Source organism: Petromyzon marinus (assembly GCF_048934315.1).
Source record: "Petromyzon marinus isolate PM22_M1 ecotype Great Lakes invasive population chromosome 78 unlocalized genomic scaffold, UKy_Petmar_22M1.pri1.0 chr78_unloc.1, whole genome shotgun sequence".
NCBI lineage: Eukaryota > Metazoa > Chordata > Hyperoartia > Petromyzontiformes > Petromyzontidae > Petromyzon > Petromyzon marinus.
In genome coordinates, this window is record NW_027422625.1 from 132,256 (window position 1) to 153,006 (window position 20,751).

The 20,751-nt window shown below is 45.4% G+C and overlaps 1 protein-coding gene across 6 annotated transcripts; it reads right to left on the reverse strand.

The window, feature by feature from the left end:
* Positions 1 to 11,063: 11,063 nt before the first annotated feature.
* LOC116958480 (uncharacterized) lies at positions 11,064 to 18,159 on the reverse strand. Of its 6 annotated transcripts, none has more exons than XM_076058697.1 (3): positions 18,044 to 18,159; positions 16,208 to 16,237; positions 11,064 to 13,801 (listed from the first exon to the last, which is right to left on the reverse strand). In XM_076058697.1, the coding sequence occupies exon 3, from the start codon at positions 13,771 to 13,773 to the stop codon at positions 12,106 to 12,108; it is 1,668 nt and encodes a 555-aa protein (XP_075914812.1). In that variant the 5' UTR covers positions 13,774 to 13,801; positions 16,208 to 16,237; positions 18,044 to 18,159; the 3' UTR covers positions 11,064 to 12,105. The 6 variants fall into 6 exon arrangements, with proteins under 6 accessions (XP_075914812.1, XP_075914810.1, XP_075914808.1 ...); XM_076058695.1 differs by having other exon boundaries at positions 16,208 to 16,278; positions 18,044 to 18,158; XM_076058693.1 differs by having other exon boundaries at positions 16,208 to 16,293; positions 18,044 to 18,158.
* Positions 18,160 to 20,751: the final 2,592 nt, after the last annotated feature.

A 20,751-nucleotide genomic window follows, 5' to 3' on the forward strand; every position in this document is an offset into this window, starting at 1 on the left:
AGTTGTAGAGGGATGGGGCGTGGGTGCTGACCACGTCGCGACGGCTTTCACGAATTTATTATGTTAATGAGCGAGCAGTCACCGGGCGTAGCGTGCGTACACTGTGTGTGTACACTGTGTGTGTGTATATATACTGTGTGTAAACACTGTGTGTACACACTGTGTGTGTCCGTGTACACACTGTGTGTGTGTGTGTACACTGTGTGTGTACACTGTGTGTGTACGTGTACACACTGTGTGTGTGTGTGGGGGGGCCGAGCCTCCACGCAGATTGAGGCGAGCCGAGTGGAGGCGCATTCTATTTTGACTTAAAACTTTCGTGACTGCAGGAATTAATATTCTTGGTTCTTTCGGTAAAGTCACGTAAATAAAAAAAAACATGTTTCATTAAAGAAAAAAATTAAATCAAATGACAATTTAAATAAAAAGAAACGCATTTTTTCCTTATTTTTGTTTTCTATTTACATGACTTTAATCAGAAAGGGTTTTAATCAGGGATGTATTCGCCATGAAAGTTCGCACAGACAAGGAATTTACATCTTCTTTGGTTCTTTCGGTAAAGTCACGTAGAATGAGAATAAAATAATAAATTGATAAAAAAAACAAGACAATAATATTCTCACGACGTTTCGGCCACAACACAAGCGGCCTTCATCAGGTGAAGGGGACGAGACTGTCTGGAGGACAGCGCTGGAGTGAGAAAGCCACGCTGAGATCACGACCTTTAAGCTGTGAGAAGAAACAAAGCGCCTTGACAAAGGAATTAGCATATAATTTAGCATTGAAATGGCTGAGTGATTAGCTTGAACTGGTCATAGAAAAGGCTATGTTAAAGTTAAAGCATACACATCCGCAAAGGCACCCCTTGACAAAGGAATTAGCATATAATTTTGCATTTAAATAGCTAAGTTAAAGTATACACATCCGCAGAGGCACTCCTTGACAAAGGAATTAGCATAGAATTTAGCATTGAAATAGCTGAGTGATTAGCTTGTAGCTGGTCACAGAAATAGCTATGTTAAAGTCAGAGCATATACATTCACCGAGGCACCTAGTACAAATCAAACAGGAGAATTTAGCATTGAAATAACTAGGCGAATTTAGCATTGAAATAACTGAGTGATTAGCTTGTGACTGGTCACAAAAATGGCTATGTTGAAGTCAAGGCCTACACATCTGAGCTATTCACAGTAACTTGGTATACAATACAATATATAATTAATACTATATAGCAGGGGTCGGGAACCTATGGCTCGCGAGCCAGATGTGGCTCTTTTGATGATTGCATATGGCTCGCAGATAAAACAAAATATTCTCACTTGTTTTAATCCATCCATCGATTTTTCACTGCGCATGTCCTGTTCAGGGCTGCAGGAGCAATTGTCCATTATTTTAATTGGATGATACTGGCCTACGTTTGCCATTGCTGGGTAAAACAGGTAAACGCCCCCTTTTGAATCAGTCTGAGACTGCGTCTGCTCGGTCATTAGCTCAAAGCTAACCCTTCGACGAAGAAGATGGCGAAAAGAAAAAAATACGACGAGTATCGTACATTTCAGGACGAATGGACCGAAGAATTCGCCTTTGTGGAGAGAGCGGGTTCTGCGGTGTGTCTAATTTGCAATGACAAAATTACATCGTTGAAACGGTCGAATGTAAAGCGGCACTTCAACACGCGCCACGCTACCTTTGCATCAAAATACCCTGCGGGAGACAGCAGAAAGAAAGCGTGCCAAGAGCTTCTGAGCAGGGTGCAAGCTAGCCAGCAGCAACTCCGCGTATGGACCCGGCAAGGTGACTATAATTCGGCTAGCTTTGCTGGTTCTTTAGCAATAGTGAGGAACGGAAAACCATTCACAGATGGCGAGTATGCTAAAACGTTCATGCTGGATGTAGCCAATGAACTTTTTGATGATCTTCCGAACAAAGACAAGATAATCAAACGGATACAAGACATGCCTCTGTCGGCAAGAACTGTTCATGATCGTACCATCGTGATGGCAAACAAAGTGGAGGAAACGCAAGTGAAGGACATAAATGCAGCGCCGTTCTTTTCTCTGGCTTTGGATGAGTCAACAGACGTGAGCCATTTGTCGCAGTTCAGCGTGATTGCAAGATATGCTGTTGGTGACACACTGCGCGAAGAAAGTCTTGCTGTTCTGCCATTAAAAGGGTCCACAAGAGGTGAGGATTTATTCAAGTCTTTCATGGAGTTTGCTCAAGAAAAAAGTCTACCTATGGATAAACTTCTCTCAGTGTGTACTGATGGTGCTCCGTGTATGGTGGGGAAAAACAAAGGATTTGTGGCGCTTCTCCGTGAACATGAAAATAGACCCATCCTAAGTTTCCATTGCATTATACACCAGGAGGCACTTTGTGCTCAGATGTGTGACAGGCAGTTTGGCGAAGTGATGTCGCTGGTCATTCGTGTGATCAACTTTATTGTTGCCCGAGCCTTAAATGATCGCCAGTTTAAAACACTGCTGGATGAAGTTGTAAATAACTATCCTGGTCTGCTTTTGCACAGCAATGTGCGTTGGTTGTCAAGAGGGAAGGTGCTTAGCCGTTTTGCGGCTTGCCTGAACGAAATCCGGACTTTCCTTGAAATGAAAGGCGTCGGGCATCCTGAGCTAGCCGACACCGAGTGGCTCCTCAAGTTTTACTATCTCGTAGATCTGACTGAACATCTGAACCAGCTCAACGTGAAAATGCAAGGCATTGGAAATACAGTGTTATCCCTTCAACAAGCTGTATTTGCTTTTGAAAACAAGCTGGAGCTTTTCATCACGGATCTTGAAACAGGTCGTTTACTACATTTTGAAAAACTGAGCCAATTTAAAGATGCATGCACAGCAAGTGAGCCCATTCAAAACCTTGATCTCCACCAGCTAGCTGGCTGCACATCCAGTCTCCTACAGTCCTTCAAAGCACGCTTTGGAGAATTCCGTGAGCACACTCGTCTTTTTAAGTTCATCACCCATCCAAACGAGTGTTCACTGAACACAGCCGACCTGAATTACATCCCTGGTGTCTCCGTCAGAGATTTTGAAGCAGAAGTGGCTGACCTGAAGGCCTCAGACATGTGGGTGAATAAGTTCAAGTCACTGAATGAAGATTTGGAAAGAATCACACGACAGAAAGCGGAGTTGGCGAGCAAGCACATGTGGACAGAAATGAAAAAACTCCAACCCGAAGACCAGCTGATTCTCAAAACTTGGAACGCGCTTCCTGTCACATACCACACACTGCAGCGTGTGAGTATTGCTGTATTGACCATGTTTGGATCTACGTATGCATGTGAGCAGTCATTCTCACATCTTAAAAACATCAAGTCCAACCTACGATCACGTTTAACGGATGAAAGCCTCAACGCTTGCATGAAGCTTAACCTCACCAAGTACCAACCCGACTACAAAGACATCAGCAAATCCATGCAGCACCAGAAGTCGCATTAATGGTGAGTGTTATAACAACATTATTTAAAAGAATAAATTCAGAGGCTTATTATACTGACATTTAGTTGAATTCACTTTTAAAATATATTATATGGCTCTCACTGAAATAAATTTCCAATTTTTTTGCTTTCATGGCTCTCTTAGTCAAAAAGGTTCCCGACCCCTGCTATATAGTGAACCAATAAAAAATACTAAAATATAAATTACCTCAATGTTATCAATAAACTCTATATTCTCCAATCAGCTAAGCTACCAACAATAAGTCGTTATATATATCACAATGCTATATGGCGAAAAATGGGTAGATTCTTACCCTCAACTTTAGCAACACGGATAGCTACGGGTCCCGTTCAGACGGATGAGTTCATCCATGGTCGGAACAGAGGAGGCGGAGAGAGACAGCTGCGAGGCGCTGTTATACTCCATGTTGTAAACTATACCATTAACCGTAGTGTGAGAGGTATTAAGAGTCAATGCCAGCGAAAGAGCTGCGGTCTGAAGGTCATCGTAAAATACAATTAATTAAGAACGGAAATGGTTTAAAACATCTTTCCAATGGTTACTAAGCCAGAATCCGCTATGTCGACCAAATGTAGGGACAATTTGATTTCCAAATTCAATCACCTCTCCAGCAAAAAATCGGATCCACACACCGAAAACATAGACGTCAACAAAGTCGTAATTAATCAGTAACATTTCCATTTTTGATGGTTTGAAATCCGTTTTAGCTAAAGGTCTAAACTTTGCTGTCACACCGAGACAATTACCGGTTAATGATATCATTGCCCATGTCGACGTTGCACTCAAAGGCTTGTGTCACATCGCTGCAGACGTAGCAATATCTGAAATCGCTGCAACCCTCAAAAACGCTAAGTTGCCACCCAGCAACATCAGCAAAGATGAACGTTTTGAATGATCTCAATTAAAAAAGAGAGATGATATTGTCGTCCTCTCAGCCGACAAGGGCAATGCCACTGTCATCATGGACAAAACAGAATATAACAACAAAATTCAAGAACTACTCAACGATGGCAGCTATACAAAAATAAAAAGAGATCCCACCAACATCCTGGTTACCAAAACGAACAAAATAATCTCTGATTCAACAGCATTAATTGATGAGACCAAACAGTTCTCATTGAAACCCTCTGCTGCCAGACCACCAAGATTATATGGCCTTCCAAAGACACACAAAGAAGATACACCCCTTCGTCCCATCGTCTCTACTATCAACTCCCCCACCTATAAACTGGAAGGTTTTCCTGCTGATATACTGCGATCTTTCACTGGAAAAACCACCTCTGCGGTACTAAATTCTACTCACCTGGTATCGACAATCAAAGGCATTTCCCTGTCCCCAGACGACCTGCTTGTCAGTTTTGATGTGGTGTCCTTGTTCACCAAAGTCCCGGTACCTGACACCATAGCTATCATTGAAGACCTGGTTCATCAAGGACTGCACACTGATGTACCACCCCTGGTGAGACATTGCTTAACCAACACATACTTCACCTGGAATGGAACTTTCTACAAACAAACTGAAGGCACCCCAATGGGCTCCCCCCTATCTCCGGTTGTAGCCAACGTATTCATGGAAAAATTTGAAACTGACGCCATCCAGACTGCCACTCTACGCCCGACCTTATGGAAAAGGTACGTGGATGACACCTTTGTCATCTGGCCACATGGCCAGCCTGCTCTAGACCAATTCCGCGACCACATCAATTCCATACACCCAGCCATCAGATTTACCATGGAGGTCGAAAAAGATGGCAAACTACCCTTTTTGGATGTCTTAATTAAAAGGAGACATGATGATTCAAAGAGCCACTCTGTCTACAGGAAAGCTACCCATACAGATGCTTACTTGAAACCGGATTCCCACCACCATCCATCCCAGAAGAACTCCCTCATCAAGACTCTATACCATAGAGCCCAATGCATTTCCGACCGGAACACATTACCAGTGAACTCAAGCACGTACACCAGGCTCTCAGGGCTAATGGTTACTCCGACTACACAATCCGCAAAGCCATCACTCCAGTCATGAAGAAGGATCCTCTTGTGGAGCCACTCAAAACCATCACCTTACCCTACATTGCAGGGGTCACTAAAAAGATCTCCAAAATCCTGAATAAACACAAGATCCAGGTCCGATTCAACACAGTACATAAAATCCGTGATCTAGTTCCATCTGTAAAAGATGCTGTTCCAGACATACAGTACCCGGGCGTTTACAAACTAAAGTGCCTCTGTGGTAGTAGCTACATTGGAGAAACCAAACGACATATCTCGGACCGCATCCGCGAACATAAAGCAGACTTGAAACACGGTAGAACAAACTCCTCTGCCGTGGCAGATCACTGTTATAATTCAGTGGGCTCACATGACATTGACTTCTCCAAGACGGAGGTTATTTGCAAACCAACCGGCTACCATGAGAGATTCGTTCATGAGGCCATTCACATATACAAGCACAGAGACAATTTCAACCGAGAAGATGGATTCTGGCTTAGTAACCATTGAAAGATGTTTTAAACCATTTCCGTTCTTAATTAATTGTATTTTACGATGACCTTCAGACCGCAGCTCTTTCGCTGGCATTGACTCTTAATACCTCTCACACCACGGTTAATGGTATGGTTTACAACATGGAGTATAACAGCGCCTGGCAGCTGTCTCTCTCCCCCTCCTCTGTTCCGACCATGGATGAACTCGTCCGTCTGAACGGGACCCGTAGCTATCCGTGTTGCTAAAGTTGAGGGTAAGAATCCACCCATTTTTCGCCATATAGACAGTCTCTTCCCCTTCACCTAATGAAGGCCGCTTAAGTTGTGGCCGAAACGTCGTGAGAATATTATTGTGTTATTTTATTTTATCAATTTATTATTTTATTCTCATTCTACGTGACTTTACCGAAAGAACCAAAGAAGAAGAATCCTTGCAGTCACGAAAGCTTTAAATCGAAAGGAATTTACATTCAACATATAGGAATCTTAAATCTTAAGTAAGTGGTATACAAGTCTAACAATACTAAAGGTACAAAGTCTAACTAACACTAAGGGGCTAAAGTATGTAAAATTTTGAATACATATTGAATAAAAATTAGTTATAAGATACAATCTAAAAATACAAAAAAGTACAAATAGGGTAACAGTGTAAATATGGCAAGGTGTAATTTTGTAGATAAAATGTTCAAGTCAGTGTAAGCCCTTGGCCTCGTTGAAGAGGCCAGCAGCGGTTGGGAAGAAACTGTTTTTGTTGCGTGAGCTTTTGGTCCCGATGGACCGCAGCCTTCTGCTGGAGGGGAGTAGCTGGAACAGAGAAGTGTCCAGGGTGGGAGGAATCGGCCACAAATCTTCCTCGCTCGCCTCATGCTCCTCGAGGTGTGCAGGTCCTCGAGGGTTGGTAGATTGTGTGGTGCCACCGCAGTGGAGCAGCTCGGTCGGCGCTACCCCCTCCACACCCCCCTCCCCTCCCATGAACGCACGCCCCACTAAACACTCGCATGCGCCCCCGTAGGGTCTCGAGGAGGGATCACCTGGTACGATGGTTTTCACCCGAGAACCCCACTAGCAGGGACGTTCCACGGTTTCCCCAGACAAAGAAATTGGCTGAGCCCCCCAGACCGGATTACATGGCGGCCCCCCCAAAAAAGGGGGCGTAGAGCTTTACAGGCCGGCCGCGATGAAGCATTCACAACACGGGGGGATGGGAACTTCAGTCAGCCCAATGAGGGTGGTGTCACCCGCAAACTTCAAGAGTTTGACGGACTGATGAAAGGTGGTGCTGCTATTGGTGTACAGGGAGCAGAGCAGTGGGGAAAGGACGCAGCCCTGAGGAGTTCCGGTGCTGATGGACCTGGAGTCAGAGACTTGTGTTCCCAGCTTAACGCACTGCTTCCTGTCAGACAGGAAGTCTGTGATCCACCTGCAGCTGGAGTCGGGCACGTTCAGCTGGAAGAGCTTGTCCTGAAGCCGGGCAGGGATGATGGTGTTGAAGGCAGAGCTGAAGTCCACAAACAGGATCCTGGCGTATGATGCTGGGGAGTCCAGATGCTGTAGGGTGAAGTGGAGGGCCATGTTAACTGCGTCGTCCACAGACCTGTTGGCTCTGTAGACAAACTGAAGGGGGTCCAGGAGAGGGTCTGTGATGGCTTTGAGGTGTGCCAGGACCAGGTGCTCAAAAGACTTCATTACCACAGAGGTAAGGGCGACCGGTCTATAATCATTTAGTCCTGTTGGCCTTAGCTTTTTGGGCACAGGGATGATGGTGGAGGACTTGAGACAGGCTGGTACATGGCATGTCTCCAGGGAGGTGTTAAAGATGTTGGTGAACACCGGAGACAGCTGGTCAGCGCAGTGCCTGAGGGTGGCTGGAGAGACAGAGTCCGGCCCAGCTGCTTTGCGTGGGTTCTGCCTCTTGAAAAGTCTATTAACTTCTCCCTCCTGAAAGAAGAGGGTCGTCTCTGTAGTAGGGGTGGGGGATGGGTCCTCTTGGGTGGGAAGGGGTAGTTCAGGGCAGTCCAATTGTCTTTCAAATCTGCAGTAGAACTCGTTCAGGTCGTTGGCCAGGCGGGAGTCGTTAGTGGTGTGGGGGGCTCTGGGCTTGTAGTTGGTGATCCGCCTGAGCCCTCTCCAGACAGAAGCAGAGTCGTTAGCAGAGAACTGGTGTTTTAGTCTCTCTGAGTACAGCCGTTTAGCCTCTCTCACCGCCTTGCTAAACCTGTTCTTCGGCTCCTTCAATCTGTCTCTATCCCCACTCCTAAACGCTTCCTCCTTCCCCAACCTCAACCTTCTGATCTTTGCTGAGAACCAGGGCTTGTTGTTGTTGAAGTTCACCCTGGTACGTGTTGGAATACAGCAGTCCTCACAGAAGCTGATGTAGGACGTCACAGCCTCTGTGAGTTCATCCAGACTATTGGTAGCAGTCGTGAACATATCCCAGTCAGTACAGTCCAAGCACGCCCGCAAATCCTCCACAGCCTCACTGGTCCACTGTTTAGATGTCCTCACAGCAGGTTTACAGAGCTTTAGTTTCTGCCTGTATGCAGGAATCAGGTGGACCATGGCATGGTCAGGGTCCCAGTGCAGCTCCGGGGACGGCGTGGTAGGCTCTACTGACTGTAGTGTAGCAGTGATCCAGAGTGTTCCCGTCTCTGGTAGGGCATTTCATGAATTGTATGTATTTGGGGAGTTCGTGGCTGAGATTACCTTTGATAAGTCGCCACGTACGATAACCAGCGAATCTGGATTTGCTCGCTCCACACTCAGAATCTGGTCGGCGAGCATGCGTTGGGCCTCTTTAACCTGATGACCCAGCGGCAAGTAATCTCCGACCAAAATGAGCGACGCGAACTCGTGAGGCGAATAGAAAGGTTTACAGTTTATAAAAAATGATTCAAGGAGCGGAGAACAATTATGCAGAATCACTGTGACATCTACACACCAGCCACTGTTAATGTAAAAACAAATACCACCGCCTTTCGTCTTGCCGGAGAGTGCTATGTCACGATCTGATCTTACAAGATGGAATCCTGCCAGTTGTAGCGCAGTGTCCGGAATCAAATCACACAGACATGTCTCCGTGAAGTACAAAACAGAAGATGAAAGAAAGTCTCTGTTTTTCACCATCAGTAGCTGAAGTTCGTCCATTTTGTTGCACAGTGAACGTACGTTGGAGAGGAAAGAGTTCGGAAGCACTGTTAGATTCCCGCGTCTGCGTAGCCGTACAAGAGCCCCCGACCGTTTACCCCTTGGGCGGCGTTTCGCTGCTTGAGCAAAGCCTAGCGCGGCTTTGATTAGAATTCCCACTAATTTTGCCGCTGGATGCAGAAAGTTGGGAAATAAATCCACTGGAGTTGTTTCCCTGATGTTTAAAAGTTCGTCTCTTGTTAGGGAACTCTGAAAATCTTGGCAAAACGCTGAAAAAATAGACAAAACAAGACAAAACAGGGCGCACCGACTGGCTGAGGCTACCATCATCGGCACCATCTTCTCACCAGCACGGGTGTGATGAACAGCAGGCCCCTCTCACCAGCACGGGTGTGCTGAACAGCAGGCCTCTCTCACCAGCACGGGTGTGCTGAACAGCAGGCCTCTTTCACTAGCACGGGTGATCAAGCAAAACAAGACAAAACCGGACAAAACAGGGCACACCAACCGGCCGAGGCTGCCATCGGCGCCAACCGAAAGAACCAAGAATATGGTAGCACATTCTCTATTTATTGCAGAGGTTCATGGTTCAAATCCGACAGACACACCTGGCTACCCCAGTAACATTCACCACAATATGCACAGTCTGCTTAACGGCAGCTGTAAAACATAGCGTTGTGTCATTCACAACGCACAGGTCATTGCATGTTGGTGTCACGGTCAAAATTGGGGTAATTCCAAACATTATCCAGAAACTACACAACGGAGATGGCGCGTCAATGATCGCCCCCTACCGACACTCATGTCCACGTGCAGGCCGGTGCAGGGCCACCTTGTGCCACACAGGGGCAGCTGCCACTTACGATTGTTCGAGATGAGATTCGATACGAAACATCGAGTTGCTGGGGAAATTAGGCAATCGACTTATGAGTGCAAATATGATGTTGGTAACGTAGTGAAAGCTTGGGAGCTTCATTGTCTCTCGCTCCTGCTGACAGATGTACCCAGCCCACAGCTCCACAGATACCAGCCGCTCCTCCTGTGCAGGTTCGGCTACGTACAGTGCGAAATAAGTTCCAGATACACACAGAGACTCACACAGAGACCCACAGATTAGCATGGTTGGCTACGTATGGTGCGAAATATGTTCAACGTACACACAGAGCCTCGGAGCAAGCTTGAGTCGCGTGCAGTTGTAGGCCGTGAAAGTTAAACGGGCGCATGTTGCTACTGACAGTAGTTGAATACTGTTGGAAAGATGCTGATAGAGACAGACACAAAGACTGACGAGAGGTGGACAGACACAGACAAGAGGAACACAGAAAGATACAGAGACGACAGAGACACAGTCAGCGAGAGACACAGAAGAGAACAGAGGCACAGACAGACAGAGAGATGTTGAATCGAACAAACTTAACTCGCTCCATTGAAAGAGATTCCTCAATCTTTGCCCATCCCCGGAATGAAGTCGTTCAAGTTTCTATTTCATTGTGTGTGGTGTGTACGTGTAAGCAATGTGGGACATCGATGTACACGGATATGAACAAGATCAGCAGACAAGACGTCTTTCATTTATCGGTCTCTCTGCAAAGCAAAGGAATTTTTTACTCAAAATATAAATCCCATGGCCTTCTGCGAGTCCATAATTACTGCAGCATTTATTCAGGGCAAGCCAACTATGAACCAGTTTTGGTGTACAATTTATGTTTAAAAATACGTGCACAACTTCCAGTCGTTTTCATGCAGGGGGCGCTGCAAACCTACGCACCCCCTGCATGAACGACGGAGGCGCAGGGACAGACGTTCGATCTGCAGACGGCGGTCTTCTCGCACGGCCAGCTCTGTGTTGCCTCATCTCGATCCCGCGATCCCAACCAGGTGAAAGTCCGCATCGAACCGAACCCCCGGCAAGGCCATCTACTTAATGACGAGAGAAAATTCACACTAAATATCGTTTTCAATTAATAAGCTTTTAATGAAGAAATACAATTATCGAATTCAAAACATGATACAATTCAAAGTTCTTTCATTTCAAACTTCAAAACGGAGCATCGGGTGCAGGTTACTTCCAAAACACACACTTTGTCTTAACATCACTTATTTAATGTTTGACCCTTATAGACAAAATGTTACATTAACGCACACAATGAGACAAGTATTCATTATAAATTGACAGGCATATTAACAAAATTTAATTACTGTACTGAAATATACTGCATCAGGTTACATCGTATTAACAAGAAGCTATTTTAAAACATACGCACCATCTGCTGAACAGTGTTTGTACATTTTTGAATTAAAGCTTTCATGACTGCAGGGGTTCATATTCTTGGTTGTTTCGGTAAAGTCACGTAAAAAGGAAAAAAAATATTTAAAACATTAAACATTTTCTTGCTGTGGTTTTCACACCTGATTGCTTGTGTTGCAGTCGAAACGTCGTCAGAATTTTAAAGTTTAATATTTTTATATTTTATTGTTTCCCTTCTACATGACTTTACCGAAAGTGTATGTACAACATACTATTGCGCCATTCAAAACGAGTAGGCCATTGCATGCTGGCGTCTGGGTCAAAATTGATCAAATTCTAAACATTACCTATAAACTCCACAACTGAGATGCCACATCAACCATCGCCCCCTACTGACAGGCTCTTGTCCACATGCAGGCCGGTGCAGGGCCACCACCTTGTGCCACACAGGGGCAGCTGCTACTTGGGGAGGCTCTTCGAGATTTTGAGACGAGATACAATACAAAACTCCAAATTGCCAGAGGCGATTAAGCAAGCACCATATAAATGGAATTATTAGAACATAGTGAATGCTTGGGAGCTTATTGGTTCTCGCTCCTGGTTAGAGATCTACCCAACCCACAGGTCCACAAGAACTGGCCGCTCTTACCCTGCAGGTTGAACCTAGGAATTGAGTGTTCAACTTCACATTCATATCATTAAAGGCCTGTGACAAAGGTGCATCTATTGCAGCGACATCGTCTCTCGCTTACACATCTACCGGGTCTCCATTTGACTTTGTATTGTCTCGGAGGAAGTCCACCCAAACCTCCACTTCCACAAACTGCTGGGAGTTGCCTCGCTCTGCCTCACAGTCAGAATTCTCCTCCTGCTTCACGTTGCCTCCATCGATGTGAAGGTCCGACTTTGGAGTTGAATCTTCATCTTCACATTTTACCTTCACTTCTTCGCTCTTCACCATCACTTCTTCACATTTCACCTTCACCTCTTCATATTTCACCTCGATACCTTTAAAAGTGTCCAAGCTGGGATTTTCTTCCGGTTCTTGTTTCATGAGGGATGGGCTCATTGCGGCACTTTGACTTTCACAAGCTGATTTCAGACTCCACTCCGTATGGATCTTCTGATGCTTGCGAGTTCTCTGGTGTACATGAAGATTTGATGAACGTGCAAACGCCTTCCCACACACACTGCACTTGAAGGGTTTATCTCCCGTGTGTGTTCTCTGGTGTGCTACAAGAGCAGATGAAACTGAAAACGCCTTCCCACACACACTGCACTTGAAGGGTTTCTCTCCCGTGTGTGTTCTCTGGTGTTCTACAAGAGCAGATGACTGTGCACACGCCTTCCAACACACACTGCACTTGAAGGGTTTCTCTCCCGTGTGTGTTCTCCAGTGTGTTACAAGAGCAGATGAAACTGAAAACGCCTTCCCACACACACTGCACTTGAAGGGTTTCTCTCCTGTGTGTGTTCTCTGGTGTATTTGAAGATTTGATGAAACTGAACACGCCTGCCCACACACACTGCACTTGAAGGGTTTCTCTCCTGTGTGAGTTCTCTGGTGTTTTATAAGAGGAGATGAATCTGAAAACGCCTTCCCACACACACTGCACTTGAAGGGTTTCTCTCCTGTGTGAGTTCTCTGGTGTTTGATAAGAGAAGATGACTGTGCACACGCCTTCCCACACACACTGCACTTGAAGGGTTTCTCTCCCGTGTGTGTTCTCCGGTGTGCTACAAGAGCAGATGAAACTGAAAACGCCTTCCCACACACACTGCACTTGAAGGGTTTCTCTCCTGTGTGTGTTCTCTGGTGCATTTGAAGATTTGATGAAACTGAAAACGCCTTCCCACACACACTGCACTTGAAGGGTTTCTCTCCTGTGTGAGTTCTCTGGTGTTTATTAAGAGGAGATGAATGTGAAAACGCCATCCCACACACACTGCACTTGAAGGGTTTCTCTCCTGTGTGAGTTCTCTGGTGTGTTACAAGAGTAGATGACTGTGCAAACGCCTTTCCACACACACTGCACTTGAAGGGTTTCTCTCCCGTGTGTGTTCTCCGGTGTGCTACAAGAGAAGATGGATCTGAAAACGCCTTCCCACACACACTGCACTTGAAGGGTTTCTCTCCTGTGTGTGTTCTCTGGTGTATTTGAAGATTTGATGAAACTGAAAACGCCTTCCCACACACACTGCACTTGAAGGGTTTCTCTTCCGTGTGTGTTCTCTGGTGTTTTTTAAGAGCAGATGAACGTGCAAACGCCATCCCACACACACTGCACTTGAAGGGTTTCTCTCCAGTGTGTATTCTCTGGGGCCGTGTCAAATCTCCAGTACGATCCGTGCTGTTTGCACGCCGGTCGCATTGTTGCCTTTTTGCACCGAGCCGCGCCGAGTGCCTTTGCTCCATCAGACAAATTCTGCAGAGGAAGCGACAGCTGCAGACAGAAAAAGAATATCCACACCATCTACACGTCAGTTTCGATGCACAGAGGAATGCATATATACAGTAACACATGACTTACATGTCTATACTTATTCATATATTCATGTTATAGTGAAAAAGTGTCCCAAATTCATCACACGGGCTGTTATAGCACACAATGAGAGGGCCGAATGTCATGAACGTGCCTGGAAGCCCTAGTATCTTCACAATGAATGTTAACCCAAAACTCTGAGCACACAATTTTGGCTATCTGGCTTCAAAAGGAATATTTATGACAGCTAAATTCAGCTGACATAGCAAAAGGTGTTGAAAATAATACTATTTGTTTTATGCAGAAATGCATAAATTAATGTTCAATCGCAACTTAGAGGTGTGAAGCCAGGCACAGATGTCCTTGAATGCTGGGATGAACAGTTCGGACTTCAGCTGCACGTGTGCTGTAATAACTTCCTGACTCCATTCTTACAAAGAGTTCCAGAGAAAAACAAAAATAAACTACTGTTTTGATATAACCTCCGTGCTCAATAGAGTTAATAGACCTTACTATACAAACTTGACCCTGTCACACACTCAGAGGTGGAGCCAGGATTTTCAGGTAGGAGGGTCAACCCCTTCAGCAATGAAAAATGATAGGAGTTGTTAGTAAGGAGTTGTTAGTAAGGAGTTGTTAGTAAGGAGTTGTTACTAAGGACTTGTCCTATGCTTTTTATTCGACGCGTGTGATCGTCATCGCGCTCGCTGAAGGTGTTTGCCATCAGGGAAGTCGTGTACTGTATACGCAACTGTGCACAATTCTGCGACTCGCTTGTAACTGCTTTGCCGTTTCTTATTGCCAATTATGGACTCGGACTGTTGTCCTGTCATAGAGTCCCTGGCACGTAATAATATGCCACACGGTGGCAGTGGGGGGGGTCGCAAAATGCCGATTTATCTATATATATAAAAGGGAAATGTGTGAATTTGTGTCTGTTTGAAATGTTCAGCATACTTCCCAACATGCTACACACTTGAAATTTGGAATGTGGGTAGGTTCCATACTGTACACAATGTAAAAAGTATAAAAATAGACTTTTGTATTTTGGGGGGAGGGGGGTGGGGAAAATGACCATGGAGTGTGTGACGTCAACCCGCAACACACCTGAGTTAAGCATTCTGCAAAGCTTAGAGCTGTTAACAGCGTGCCGGGAGATTTTAGGTGGCATTTTGCTCCTGCCCGATGAACCCATTGGCTTCTCGGAGTTTCAATACATATTCGTGTGAAGAACGGGTACAACGGCTATCTTAAATATAAAGCAGAAATAGCATATGTTTGTTTGTGTGAAGCACCAAAAACTCTCCAACGCTGAGCTCTGGCGTCATGAAAATTTCACAGCTTATGCTGTCTGGAATTTCTAAGTGAACGCAACTATTTTCAGCTCGCCACGTCATTCCCTTCCGGCGTGGCCAAAATCGACCTTACGTAGAAGTGGATTAAGGTTAAATTTCCTTGAGTGAAAACATCCGATTTAGGGAACTTGATTTGTTTCGGCTTTTTTCTTTCTTGCAAGCATCAAAAAATTTCAGGGGTTTCCAGTGAAAAATAAGGGAATATGAAATTTGAAATTTATCCAAGACTAGAATCCAAGTCCCGGGCGAAGCCGAGTAGTGAAGCTAGTTACTAATAAACCCCAATGATCCGATTGAAATTAGGGATTTCAATCGGACCGTTGGGGGGGTACGTGCCACCCCACCCCCACTGGCTCCACCACTGTCACACACTGGCATGGTTCACAGTTGGTGGTGTGTCCAGACCCATGCCTGGCCACCTTCACCTGCTTAGTATTAATGGTTCCTCACTCCACCAAGTAATTCAATGAGGATCAATAAACACAGCCGAGGCTGCGCGTCTCTCTCTCTCCCCGTGGTCGCGTGGATTTCCTTCCCGATCCCCGGGTTTCCCCTCCATATGTAGAGTGAACACCGCCACGCGTCTAGAGTGAACACCGCCAAGCGTCTAGAGTGAACACCGCCACGCGTCTAGAGTGAACACCGCCACGCGTCTAGAGTGAACACCGCCACGCGTCCAGAGTGAACACCGCCACGCGTCTAGAGTGAACACCGCCACGCGTCCAGAGTGAACACCGCCACGCGTCTAGAGTGAACACCGCCACGCGTCTAGAGTGAACACCGCCACGCGTCCAGAGTGAACACCGCCACGCGTCTAGAGTGAACACCGCCACGCGTCTAGAGTGAACACCGCCACGCGTCTAGAGTGAACACCGCCACGCGTCCAGAGTGAACACCGCCACGCGTCCAGAGTGAACACCGCCACGCGTCTAGAGGGAACACCGCCACGCGTCTAGAGTGAACACCGCCACGCGTCTAGAGTGAACACCGCCACGCTGTTGACAAGCCCCACCTTGTTGTTGTTATTGTAGGCAGGTCGCTTCTGAAAACAAGAACGGTACAGCAGCTCAACGCGGGCGTGGCCTGGTAAAAAAAAAACTGTGGATATTTAAAACAAAACAAAGTTACAAAGTAGCGAGCCAGGTGAAGAGAAATTTAAACTTAAGCAAGATACTCTCGGTAAAGGCACGTAGAAAAAATAAATTAATTAAACATTACTTTCAGTTTCATTTGTTTGGTATAGCCCTGTGAGCCACTTGGCTCTTGATTCGGGTGCAACCGCAACAAACAAAAACAAATACAGCTTAAAGGCCGTGATCTGAGCTTGGCTCTGTTTCACTTCAGCGCAGTCTTCGAGACAGTCTGGTCCCTTCACCTTTTGAAGGCCGCTTGTGTTGTGGCCGAAACGTCGTGATTTTTGTTGTTTTATTTTTTACCTACGTGACTTTACCAAATAGAACCAAAGAGTATAAAAAACAAAAACATTAACAAGAAAACATCTTAAAGTGACTATGTGACTGTGCAAACAAAGAATCCAGGAAAAAACAGCAAAATATTCCACAAAAAGCACCGTACACCAACGCTGCGTGCATATAGCATACGACGCTTCGATTGCAACACAAGCAATCATCATCATCAGGTACAAGGGAAAGAGAGAACAAGCCTAGTAAACTTAGAAACGTAATGCAATACAACACAGAGAGTCGGCTAACATAACAGTCAACACCCCACCTGGTTGATTACGTTCTTCCAAAGATTGCTCAATTTGAGAGACAAAACACAGACACGGAGACACATAGACAGAGATAACACAGAGAGAGAGATACACACATAGGCACACAGAGAAACAACTCCTCTGTGTCGAGGCCTTAAATAGAGAGAGAGGGGGGGTAGAGAAATTAGCAAGTCAATGCAAGGCCGTAGCCATGGAGTCAACATTGGGGGGGGGACCAAATCTTCCAGGGGGTCTGGGAACCCCCCCCCCCCCCCCAGAAAAAAATGTAAATTTGAAAACTTATTTCCTGCATAAAATATTTTAAAATTTTCACTAACACATGGGATGGAATTTTTTTTATTTGATACAATAATGTCTAAGAGTGTATTGTATTACATTGCTCTGTTTTTAATTTTTTACCTTTTCTTGTTTCACAGTATCTAATGGCAGAGATTAGGAATTCATAAAGTACAACGCAATCATATAAACAGAAATCTATGACCAAGGTTTAGCAAGTTGTTTTTATTAACATAGCAGAGCAACTATTATTTAGAAAACATATTTTTATAGCAATATTATATATTATATATTGCTATAGCAATATATTTGGGGGGGGGGGACATTTTGAGCATATTTGATTATTGAGGGGGATGTGTGTCCCCCAATATATATTATAATTATTATAATATATTATAATTATATATTATAATTACGGCCTTGTGTCAATGAGAGATTTGGAACTTTGGTAACTGCAATACATAATAATAAAACGAGCACACACAGAGAAAGCACACTTAATCAATCAAACTGAGTACAATTAGGAAATGTAATGCAACACAGAGAGTCGGTCAACACACAAGTAACGCATAGCCTGGTTGATTACTTTCTTACAAAGATTGCTCAACTAAGCAAGATAATTGAAGCAAACGCGATCAGGCGAGGGGAGGAGGCAAGATCCCACGTGGATAGGCCCCGCGCTGTATAGTTCCAACCTGGACATCGCTTCCATGCTCGCTGCTACTCAATTGACATCCCTACGAGAGAGATATCGATGCTCTACCTCGGTAAACAACAACAACCACCACCACAACCACAACAATCACCACCACCACAACCGCGATGAGAATTTCTCACCTCGGATTTCAGTGCACTGGCGGCGCAGCAGCTTCCTGTTATCTCGTGACGTCACACAGCAGCAGGAGGTGACATGACGTCACTTGTGGGGAACGATAACACTCCCCTCCCACAAAGAGCGGATCTTAACTTAAATAAATTATATTTTGATTTAAAGCTTTCGTGACTGCAGTAATTCACATTCTTAGCTCTTTCGGTAAAGTCACGTTGAAGGGAAACAATAAAATAATAAAATATATATGTATTGTTATATATATTTTATTATTTTATTGTTACCCTTTAAATAAATTATGTTAATGAGCCCGTCCCATATGTGGAGGGATGGGGAGCGGGTGCTGAACATGTCGCAATAAACTCGCGACGGCTTTCACGATACATTATGTTAATGAACGGGCAGTCACCGGGCGTAGCTTTGCCCAAATAAGGATTGGCACCGGAACAGAAATCGGCCGCGGCCGAACATAGGTGACGTCACGCTCATGAGAGCGGTGGTCGGGGGTGGGCGACATTACGTCACTAGCGAGGCACACCGCCCCCTGGCGTTTGACGGCGATGAGGTCACGCTGAGCGGGGACGTCAGAGAGCGGGGTCAGAGTTCTAGTTTGTTGACAGAAGGGGAGCGGCAGTGACGTGTTGAGCGCTCCGCTCCCGACCAGCCGAGTTCCATTCCCGCTCGTGGCCAACACCGCCAGTGACGATTTTCTGAACCGGTCCTGAGCCTCCCCTACGTCGACTCAGCCTCAAATGAGTACCCGGTGCGGTGTGTAAACATCGCCACTACGGAGACAAAGGCGGCCGGGCGTGGTGCTGGCCACCCACCCCCTCGTGTGCCGTCCCACCCTTAATAGGTGCTCGCTAACAGCACTAGCCCCTGCACTCTGTCCAGGCTATACGGGGGATCTTTGTCTTTGTGTTAGGTGCTCGCTAACAGCACTTGCCCCAACAGTCTGTCCAGGCTATACGGGGGATCTTTGTGTGTTGGGAGCAAGTTTGAGTGGCGTGTAGCCGTGTGAGCTGAACGGGCGCCTGCTGCTACTGACAGTCGTTGACTACGGTTGGACAGACGCTGATAGACACAGACAGACAAGACAGGCGGACAGGCACAAACAAGAGGAACACAGAGACAGAGAAAGATAGACAGAGAGACACAGGCAGAGAGAGACACAGAGGGGAACAGAGATACAGACGGACAGAGAGATGTTGAATCGAACAAACTGAACTCGCTCCATTGAAAGAGATTCCTCAATCTTTGCCCATCCCCGGAAGTCGTTCCTGTTTCTATTTATTTCATCGTGTGTGGTGTGTAAGCAATGTGGGATATCGATGTACACAGATATGAACAAGATCAGCAGACAAGACGTCTTTCAGACTATATTCTTAGTTTTTTCGGTAAAGTCACGTTGAAGAGAAACAACAAAATAACAAAATATATATAAAACAATAAAAAAATTCTCACGACGTTTCGACCATAACTCAAACGGTCATCATCAGGTGTGTCGGTTTGCATAAATTTATTTTGAAAACGGCATATTTATTTATTTATTTATATATAAAAATTACGTTTGCGTCACGCGCAACGATTGGCAGTTTGCCCAGGACTAGTCCATCTATTTTTTGAAAAGAGGAGGGGGGAGACGAAATTTGTTTTTATGTATGCTGTCTGAAAGCCACTGTAAGCGTGAACAATCAATCAAGAACTGAAATGATTTATCAAATCTTTCCAATGATTGCTAAGATAGAATCCATCTTCTCGGTTGAAATTGTCTCTGTGCTTGTATATGTGGATAGCCTCATGAACGAATCTCTCATGGAAGCCAGATGGCTTACAAAGAACCTCCGTCTTGGAAAAGTCAATGGCATGTGAGCCTACTGAATTAGAACAATGATCTGCTACGGCCGAGGTGTTGGTCCTACCGTGTTTAAGGTCTGCTTTATGTTCACGAATGCGGTCCGAGATATGGCGTTTGGTTTCTCCAATGTAACTACTACCACAGAGGCAACTTAGTTTGTAGACACCAGGGTATTGTATGTCCGGAATCACATCTTTTACAGACGGAACCAGATCACGGATTTTATGTAATGTGTTGAAACGGACCTGGATCTTGTGTTTATTCAAGATTTTGGAGATCTTTTTTGTGATCCCAGCAATGTAGGGTAAAGTGATGGTTTTGAAAGGCTCCTCAAGAGGGTTCTTCTTCATGGTTTGAGTGATAGCTTTGCGGATTGTATAGTCGGAGTAACCATTAGCCCTAAGAGCTTGGTGTACGTGCTTGAGTTCACTGCTTATGTGTTCCTGGTCGGATATGCATTGGGCTCTATGATACAGAGTCTTGATGAGAGAATTCTTCTGTGATGGATGGTGGTGGGAATCCGGTTTCAGATAAGCATCCGTATGGGTAGCTTTCCTGTAGACAGAGTGGCTCATTGAACCATCAGGTCTCTTTTTAATTAGGACATCCAAAAAAGGTATCTTGCCATCTATTTCGACTTCCATGGTAAATCTGATGGCTGGGTGTATGGAATTGATGTGGTCGAAGAATTGGTCTAGAGCAGGCCGGCCATGTGGCCAGATGACAAAAGTGTCATCCACGTACCTCTTCCATAAGGTTGGGCGCAGAGTGGCAGTCTGGATGGCGTCAGTCTCAAATTTCTCCATGAAAATGTTAGCTATAACTGGAGAAAGGGGGGAGCCCATTGGGGTGCCCTCA